The 9,407-nt window shown below is 38.5% G+C and overlaps 1 protein-coding gene across 1 annotated transcript in view; it reads left to right on the forward strand.

The window, feature by feature from the left end:
• mtfp1 (mitochondrial fission process 1) overlaps nucleotides 1-4,038 on the forward strand; it is a 7,006-nt gene extending 2,968 nt beyond the window's left edge. Inside the window, exons 3-4 of the mRNA XM_032538863.1 lie at nucleotides 873-1,105; nucleotides 1,942-4,038. Coding sequence (XP_032394754.1) covers nucleotides 873-1,105; nucleotides 1,942-2,008 — 300 coding nt within the window. The 3' untranslated portion in view covers nucleotides 2,009-4,038. The remainder of the gene's footprint in view (nucleotides 1-872; nucleotides 1,106-1,941) is intronic.
• Nucleotides 4,039-9,407: the final 5,369 nt, after the last annotated feature.

Below are 9,407 nucleotides of genomic sequence, written 5' to 3' on the forward strand. Positions count from 1 at the left end.
TCTCTCCAGCCACCAATCCACACTCCGTACTTTTGGTCCATACGGGGACTTTGTTCCATACTTAGCTTGCTGTTCCACCAACACTGGCGGTGAGCTCCAGGGGGGCTGTGCCGTTGCTACCGGATCTGGAGCTCTCTGTGTCCCGCTGGAGATCAGATCTGGTCGACGCCGGCAGCGAAGCTTTCTAGCAATGTGTCCACTTTGGCCGAGCCCCACTGATGGCGGTCCGTCTGTGGCTGCAGGACCTGGAGCTCACCACCAGTGTTTCAGTTTGACTATTAAAAAGTGTTTAAAATCTATTTATTTAGAAGTGGGCTGGCTGCTAGTTAGCTAACGCTAGCTTCCACGCTCAACTAAGGCAGCACATCCATGACGTTGACAATAGTGTAGTGATTTAAATAGACTCCCAAGACAAGACGGTGCTCACCCTACTGGCCAATAGGAACGTGGCCCCACCCATGACATTATTTTCACATTGAGAGCAATATATATACATTTGAGAGATTCTTTTTCTCAAATAATTTAAAAATTTTCTAATTTTTATTTAAACTGTTTTAGTCTCAAATATTATTTTTGCTATTGGTATGAAAACTTTTTCACTCAAATTTTTTTTCCTCTCATAAAATTCTTTTTTGCAATCAGTGTGATAACTTTTTCTCGCAAACATTTTTTCTTCTTCTCTCAGATCATTTATTATCTGGCATGTAATAAAGAAACAACTCTAGCTCCATACCTAAATAAAGAAGCTAGAACCGAAAAACGAGAAATTCAAATGATCAATAAATTGAATTTTGTGTATCAACTGTGTTTGAAAACTGCATTGCAATATCTGTGACTACGCTCATTTGCTGATCCTGAATCTTCCCCTCAAGGCCCACGGGGACAACCCAGGGAAGACGACACGAGTAGCGGTGGCAGTGGTGGACACGTTTGTGTGGCAGGCCCTCGCCTCTGTGATCATCCCGGGCTTCACCATTAACCGTGTATGTGCTGCGTCACTACACCTGCTGGGCAGAACCACCAAGTGGCCCCTGCCTGTGCGCAAGTGGACCACTACAGCGATAGGCCTCTCTACAATCCCCTTCATTATTTCTCCTATAGACAGGTATACCCATGTACTTGTTACTTTACTAGATTACTTGTTACTTTGTGGATTATGTAATATGATCATTGGGAGATGAAACCTTTCATTTCAAAGTTTAGACAACTCACATCATGCCGCTGCTGGAACTGCTCAGTAGAGCACCAAATGTGTATTAATCCGCCTCTGCATATAGTCCCCAGTATTTGCGTTTGGTTGAGCCATGTTTGCTAAAAACTAAAGTGCTCAGTTGTTTTAGGAAAGGACTGAGGATACATTTTTCAGATGTTTTTATGTCTTAAGTAGGAACAAATGGGGTGGAGTGCCACAGACTAGAGGTATTGAACTGAATACATTGTTTTTGTTTGAATGGAATGGGTTGATGATAAGAAAAAGACGGATTCCTTTAAAGTCTATCTGTATAACCCAAAACCTTGACAAGCAGGGAGGGGTGAGAGACCGCAGCGACCCGCGTTATTATGAAACCCACTGCTTTTCTTAATCGCGTCAACAGTGTTTGTGTAAATACTCACACTGCCAGAGGGGGGAGACAAAAGTTCTGCGCTACAGCTTTAATCCCCGACATTCCTTTATTTAGAGGTATTTTACATCACAATATGTGTTTTATTTTAAAAGCTTGGAAACACCCTCAAAACAACAAACAAAAATAAATAAATACACTCAGGATGCTGATCTTACCATCAAAGGCAATTAGAGCCATGTGACTAGCAAACAAGGACAACATAGTAGTTACACATGAAATTAAAACTGTATTGCTAAAGTTGCTCTTGTTCTTTATGAAATGGATTCAGAAATGCTGTATTTGGGTCCACAATGTTTCCACTTTCTGTGCCCTGTAGGTCAGTGGATTACCTGCTTGACTCTAGCCTTCGGAAGGTCTACAATGAGGAAGAGAAGCACAAATAAGGACGCATCGTGCCGACCAAAAGGTTCCCTCCTGGGTAGAGACCAGTCCAGTCTACGCCGACCTGTGCTGGTTATCCACCACTGTGAAGCACTAGTGTGAAGAAAAATTTCATGGGGCAGTTATTCAAATATATAAACAAAACATTTATTTCATAATTATAACATTTATATAAGTAAGTTAAGCTGTTCTTGCTTCGTGAAATAACCCCTTGGGGATCCTTAATTTCAACCTCTTAGGGTAATTTGGATAGTGACACCAACATTTTCTAAAACAGGAATGTAACGTTATGAAATATGTATAAATACTCAGTGAAATCTTGCTTCTTGAGTTTACCTCATGTCCAGATGTCAAGGAGATTAAATACAAATCCACACTTGCTGTGTTTATTTGCCATAGTGGTACTGTTATTACAAGCCAAATAAGCCAGTTTGCCATAATGTCCTTCTTATTTATTACTTACTTAAAGTTAGTCTTTGACTGTTTGTTTTTTTCTTTCTGAATACAAAGGTTACTGCCACTTTAAATAGTCCTCCAATGGACTTTTTCATTGTTTCATTTTACTTTGTTGTTGGTCATGGGAGTTAAAGTTTCCACTAGGACTATTTATTACACCACGGTTACAATCTATATTATTCTAAATGGTATAAGGTTCTTTTAAACTAGGAATACTTGTACCATTAAATAGAATTTCAAATATTTGAATTATTTCTCACCAATATCTAAACTGTATTCTGAAGATACAAGACTGTAACTTCTTCTGAAAAGGCATACCAGTTTCAGACATCTGTAGCTAATTTAAAACTGTTTTGAAATATTAGACTTCTCCAAACAAGCTTTTAGTTTTGGGTGTACAATTTAAACAGGAATTCCATCAGGAGATTCCCATCTAGTACATGTGAATTAAATTTAATGTTGAACTTTTCAAATACTTGTGGAGGTTAGCGTCATACTTATGCAGAAACGGGTTCTTTTACAGATACTGTACATCTGTATAATTTCTTATGCATTTCTTTGAGGAGCCAAGTCATATATTGTACTTAAATAATCACGTCATTATTCTGATGGAATTACATTTCACTGGGATTGTACCTCATACAACACAGATTCATTGGTCGATATACTGTATCTCATGCTGAACTATGCAAGGGAAACTCTGGAATGTGTACATACATTATCTTTGCAAATGACAGGGATTGTTTTCCCGCTGTTGTGAAATAAGAAGGGAAATCTTATATGAAATGTAGCTTGAAATTAGACAGAGGAACATGCTGTATTGGTAATGGTTATCATTGCCAACACATATTTACAGTGTACCATTTTAGCAATAAGTTTAGTTTCATGTGTTTGTGTCAATCCATATTCTTTGTCATGGAGAGTTATGCTGAAAGAAACACAATTGTTAAAACTTGGGGTGCACCAATTATGTTTTTACTTGCTGATGCAACCTGTTCAGTATTATTTAATCAAACCAGATCAGGTCAGAGTGCACAATGTTTTTTTTTTTGTCATTTTAAAAGATTCAAAAAAAAATGTGCTCAAGGCTCCAGTGTGTGCAGTTTGGGATGTTTAAATTCACTTTTACCTTGTGTAAGGGTATGGGTCCAAAATGTACTTCTTCCATTCATCAGCCAAATGGCTAGTGAATGTTCAAATTTTACCAGCCACGCAATAGATTACAATTGTTTTTTGGCTGAGTGAACCAAATCTACTTGACACTATTTTACCAGCATTTGGCTAGTAGATGGTGCTAATTTTTGATGCTGGGTATGGATATTTTTAATGTTAGGCATTTTGACTTGTCATAGCAGGGAAACTACAAGTAAGTAATAAAGGCCCATACTTTCTTTTAGTGTCCCAGTAAGCCAGTGATTAAGTGTGTATTGTAACATGGCCCTGGAACGAGGCTTTAATTAGCATATTGGTGCACCCCAATCTATTCATATTCAGTTTTACCATTTTAGATTGTACACAGAACTTTTGGGTATTTTTATTGTTGCATGCTCCAAATAAAAAGGAACTGTTTACTTTTTTTCTGTGAAAGTCTTTGATGTTTTCTTATGTAGCAGTGTGTTCGGAAGTGGGTCGTATGAGACATTTTCAGCCTTGGCTGGAAAAAAAAAGATCAAACATCAAACTTTGTGCTATGGTTCAAAATGTGGAGAATATTTGATCAAATATGAAAGCCATAGTTACCCAATATTCAGCTGTCCTCTGATGTGTGATCTTATAAACACCACAAATCACAGTTTCAAATACCATCGGCCTGTTTCTTTAAAGAATACAGTTACGTGTCGAGTCCTTGTAAAGTCCATTGGTTTTTTTTCTTGTATTCTTGTATCACCGTTTACAAAATAAATATTGACAAGTAAGGAAGACCCACATTGCAGCTTTTGGATTTAGAGATTGACAGCTCAGTTTAGTGAAAAATATTAATGCATTATCTAAACACAGTCTACTTTAAGGCCTTCCTATAAGAACACCTTTCTATAGTGTGGTTTCAAGTGGCAGAACAACAACTTGTTTTGTGTGCAGGCAGTTTCCACTTCCTGAGTAACCTACTGTCAGAAGAAAGAGGTGTAATTCAAGGGATAGGTTCAACCAATGAAATGGAAGCACCCAAACTCACATCAGACCAGGAGATTTGAAAGCCCAGTTGCAGTAATTTACCTTGATTGAGTCAGTGGGCCACAGCTGAAGCCAATCCCATAGATGAAAAGCCCACATAAAGAGCTAAGGAATCTCCCAGCAGCATAGCACAGTCATGTTTGTTCTTAATCTTGTGTTCCTGGCTCTCTTGTCCTTATCAACAGCTCAGCCAGGTAAGAAAGAAATTTAAATGTTTATCTTCTGTTGGTGTCAATTTGGTTACATTTTATTTCTAAAGGCACCTGTTCTATCACCACACTGCTGATGTTTTAACATTTACAGGCATTCCTCGATACATTGAAGGCCAGTGGATTTTCACTGAGATTCCACAGTATGAATATACTGATGGACAACCTGTAGCAGTAGAGGAAAGAATATGGTCCCAGAGCCCAGATGTTGACCTGGTGACCGTGGAGGATCAGAACTTGCTAACTACTCCACAGCCATATGCCATGGAGACAAATGGTAGAAAGGAACAAGGTGGGCTAGTAACAGTGCATTAGTCTCTTTGTTAACTGTCCATTGCAGACGACATTCACTGAGCTTTTTATTTTCTTATTGCTGTCAGATTCAGATGGAGAAGCTTCAGATGAAGGAGAATCAGCAGTGTGGAAAATCAGCCTGGTAGTGGCTGTCCTGCTGGTGTCTATAGTGGGATCTCTGAGCATGGCCTATTACATGTGTGTCTGGAGAGGAGGCAGAATTCACTATAAGCCTCAGAAGGAGGATAATGCTTAAAATAAAGAAGTTTGTGTGTAAACTATTGTCTTGTCATTTTAGGAACTTTAGTCCATGGAGTGAAAATGGGATTGTACATGTTCTGCATAGGAATACACAGAACATGGCTTCTTCTCTTTGCTGCCAATGATCTCTGACAAGACGTGCATTAAAGGAAAGCAGACTGTGAGAAGTAAATCTGTTTTTGAGTAGTGAAGCGGGCATTGCTGACTGTATTAAAGGCTGGACCAGATGCATGGAATGCAACAGTATCGCTGGCAGTTCCAGTTAATTACACTTACTGATCAGGTGCTCTTAGTTCTTCAGCCAAAGCTAAGACTAATGTCCTAATTTTAGATTTATGGTACTTGCAATCACAGCCTGTATCTTTAGCTATGTATGTATGCTTGACCTAAGGGAGGTTCTCTCTATAGGTTCACAGCCATGTTTACATCCTGATGATGGCAGAGGTTCGTCATAATCACAAAGCTCATCTAAAGGCCTGTAAGACTTCAAAATAAAACTGAATTGGTTCAGGTTTAAAAAAATAAAATAAAAAAAATTGTCTAAGTCTAACTTTGTAACTGCTTCTTAGTTTCACAAAGTAATTTGAAATTCATTTCTGAAATATCCTGTACTTATTGTAATGGCCACTAGAGGTCATCACTAACATTGGGACATGCTCCACCATATCCTCATGACAGGAATGCAGCTATGCACACGGTTATTAGACTCTCACCAGAAAGTTCTCTATTGGAATTTGATTTATAAACTATTAATTAAGCTATTAAATTAAGCTTTAGGTCCTCTATGCATATATTTGTCTAATCTAAGAATAACTGAGAAAAAAAATCAATGTAATTAAAGAGAATCATTGGATGTCTGTCTAATCAGTACTTAATTAATGTATGTTATGTTTGTGTAGATATATAGAAACAACATATTTTTATGTTGGCAAGCAGCACAGAGAGGGAATGGATATATAAATTAGATAAATTGCTCATTGTTTGAATAGCCTTTTTACAGTGTTATGTTAATAGGGCCAAAGATGCTCTTCTGTGCCTGGATAATATTTAAATTAAAGTTGAAACCTCACAGTGATGATTCATCTTTTTCATTACATGTTTTTTCTTCCAGAAAACATTTACAGGACCTGTATTTTGTTCTGTAACCACCAACCAAAGTCCTTCTTGCTTTGCAAACTCTTATTGATGTTATTGTTCGCTGCCTTTGGCAAACATTTTCCTCTTCAGCAGAATTCATCTTCATCAGAATTATGACAGGATTGGCAGGCTGTTGGCAAAACCGGTGTATTGTGAGTACACAGTAAAGAATGTTTTAATTCAGTGTCAAGCAAGCGGGCTCAGATCAAATCCACAAACATTTATAAGCCCCCCTTGAGCAATATCAGTTGGCATTAGGGGGCCAAAGGAGACAAAAAGCTGATGAATTGGATTAATCTCCCCTCTTGTGATGGATGGGCCTGTTCGCAGGGGGCTGGAAAATGGGAGCATTGTTCATCTGTCACTCAGATTGCCATGTCCCTCTATGATTTGTGCCTGGGTTGTGAAGGCCACAAGTGGCCAAAAGACCTCCCTCTCTCCTTCTCACTCGTTATACTGCTTTTTTTCAGGAATTCCTGGCCTTTGCCTCCACCCCCACACTGATATCCAAACAGCCAGATGCAGAAAAACAAGCCTTCTCTCAGGACAAGCAAACAGAACTATCTGTCACTCTTGCTTTACTTTAGTTTGTTTGTTTTACATTGTAGTTTGGAGCAGGTCATACTTTGCAAAAGGTGAAAAATTACATTATGGAGCATAATGTAATTTGAGAAAAATGAAAAAAACAGTTATATATTCGCCACAATAGAACACAATGTATTTACATTTTATTTCCATATGGTAACACAAAACTGGATCTTGCCTGTAATTGAAAATAAACTGAACATGAAAGAAAAAAGTCTGCCTACTACATTATGTCAAGATAAACTGCTGAAAAAGTACTTCTTTTGATGTCTATATGCATATTGGTCGTAACAAGGTTATGTTGAAATGATTGTACTTGGTTGTCTGAGCTTATGCATTTTTCTGTTTCATTAAATATGTGTTGGACACAGAGAAAGTCATATGATGCCTCAATTCAACGTACTTGGCTCAGAGTCTTTAGACTCCATTGTTTCTCTCAAGCACCTGCTCCTTCAAAGGCATTTGCCCGTCTAAAGGAACAGGTGCTAAAAGGGGATTCAATAGAGACAACAGAGCTTGGTTTTTTTGTGCTATGTGTAGATTACAAGTTGAGATAAGATAATATCTGCCGACTGAGAGCAGAGAATACTGGAGAGGATTGAAGAGAAGGTACTACAGTTTCTGTTGTAAATTAATACTGTAGGCGGTGCCTTTAGAACAGGGGTCGGCAACTTTTTTCAATATAAGTACCATTTTAAAATGTTGTACATGTTGACCATGTCAGCATTAGGCCTGCCATCACCTACCAAGCCCACTCAGGTAGATATTTTTTTTGTTGCCTTGCATTCTGTCAAGAACCAAACAAGTACTAGCCAATCAGAGAAGGAGTAGGGCGGGTCTTTGGGGAATAAGGATGGGGAAAAAGTCCAACTACCGTAAATATCAGGCTGTGAAGAGGTCGTTTGACATGCAGATTGGAACATTTCCACACAAAAAAAACTCTTGCACACTTATTGGTAGTGTGCCATTATTGTCTTTACACTTGTTAAAGCACTTTGTAACTTGCTTTTGAAAAGTGCTCTACAAATAAAAAATTATTATTATTATTATTATTGAGCGACCACTAGTGACACCCGTGCAGGTTGCTGACCCCTACTTTAGACCAACATGGCACTGGGTGAAGAGGTCCATGACCAAGAGAAAAACTGGCAAGGACATAAATAAATTTCAATGGAACACTGGGGCCTCTTGTCTGGTGCATGCAGGGATTGGTTTCAGCCCTTAGGAAATATCTGGTCATGGTTGCAGAGGGATGAACCAAACCTGAACCGGATGGGATAAAAAAAATACATACTTGATTGGAAAGCAGACTATGGGCACTCATTTAACAATCTAAGCGCACGTTTGTACCTTAGAACATTGCTATTATGCCATTATGATGGTGGATTTGCACAGTCATATTTTTATATGTAATCTTTTGCATGATTGCATGCCATGTGTGTATGTAACAAGCACAGTGTGCGTGCGCTGTGCATAAGCCTAGGCACATTTTACTAATGCGCTGTTAAAATAACAATGAAATGCTGCCCTATTGACTTTAGATCAAGTTTTTGATGGTCAATAACACAATCACTTACAACTGCCTTAAGATAACAATACGCCAAGAATTCACCTGAACACCTCCCTATAAGACCAGCACAGGTTCAGGTTTCTTAATTGGTACTCATAGGTAAACTAGGTTTGCAGTCCAAGAGGCAGGGCATCCTTAAAACATACAATACACCAAACATTAAAAGATAAAAAACAGACAATAAAACATGGATAAAAAGGATTGAAAAAACAGTACGTGACCAAGATGCTTGTGCGTTTTGTGGAAGTAACTCTAAAGTTTGTTCAATGCTGAGACAAAACTGTTTTTGAATCTTGTACATCTACAACCAGGGATTTTTAGCCCCCGTATAGAAGGAAGTGTGATCCTTCTATACTTTGGTGATCCCTTCACGTATATGCAAAAGTTGGTGCCAACCCAATTTATCCAATGGATGTTGAGATATTTCACAAAAATATTTCAGTGGTGGTGGACTGACCGACAGGCCAACATTGACATCCCTAGAAACATGCTGCTAACATTACTAAACATCGTGGCTTTAATTGTTCCTTTTTCATTTGACACTCAGATAAACTGAACAGGATCCCTCCACTTAAAATGACGTAAAATAAATCATCAGGCACAATCATTAGTGATAGGCAATACGCCGTAATTTTATTAGCTACAAAGGTGGTTACTATAATGCTCCTCTCCCTCTCTCTCACTCAAACACACACACACACACACACACACACACAC

Source organism: Etheostoma spectabile, chromosome 16 (assembly GCF_008692095.1).
Source record: "Etheostoma spectabile isolate EspeVRDwgs_2016 chromosome 16, UIUC_Espe_1.0, whole genome shotgun sequence".
Classification (NCBI taxonomy): Eukaryota; Metazoa; Chordata; class Actinopteri; order Perciformes; family Percidae; genus Etheostoma; species Etheostoma spectabile.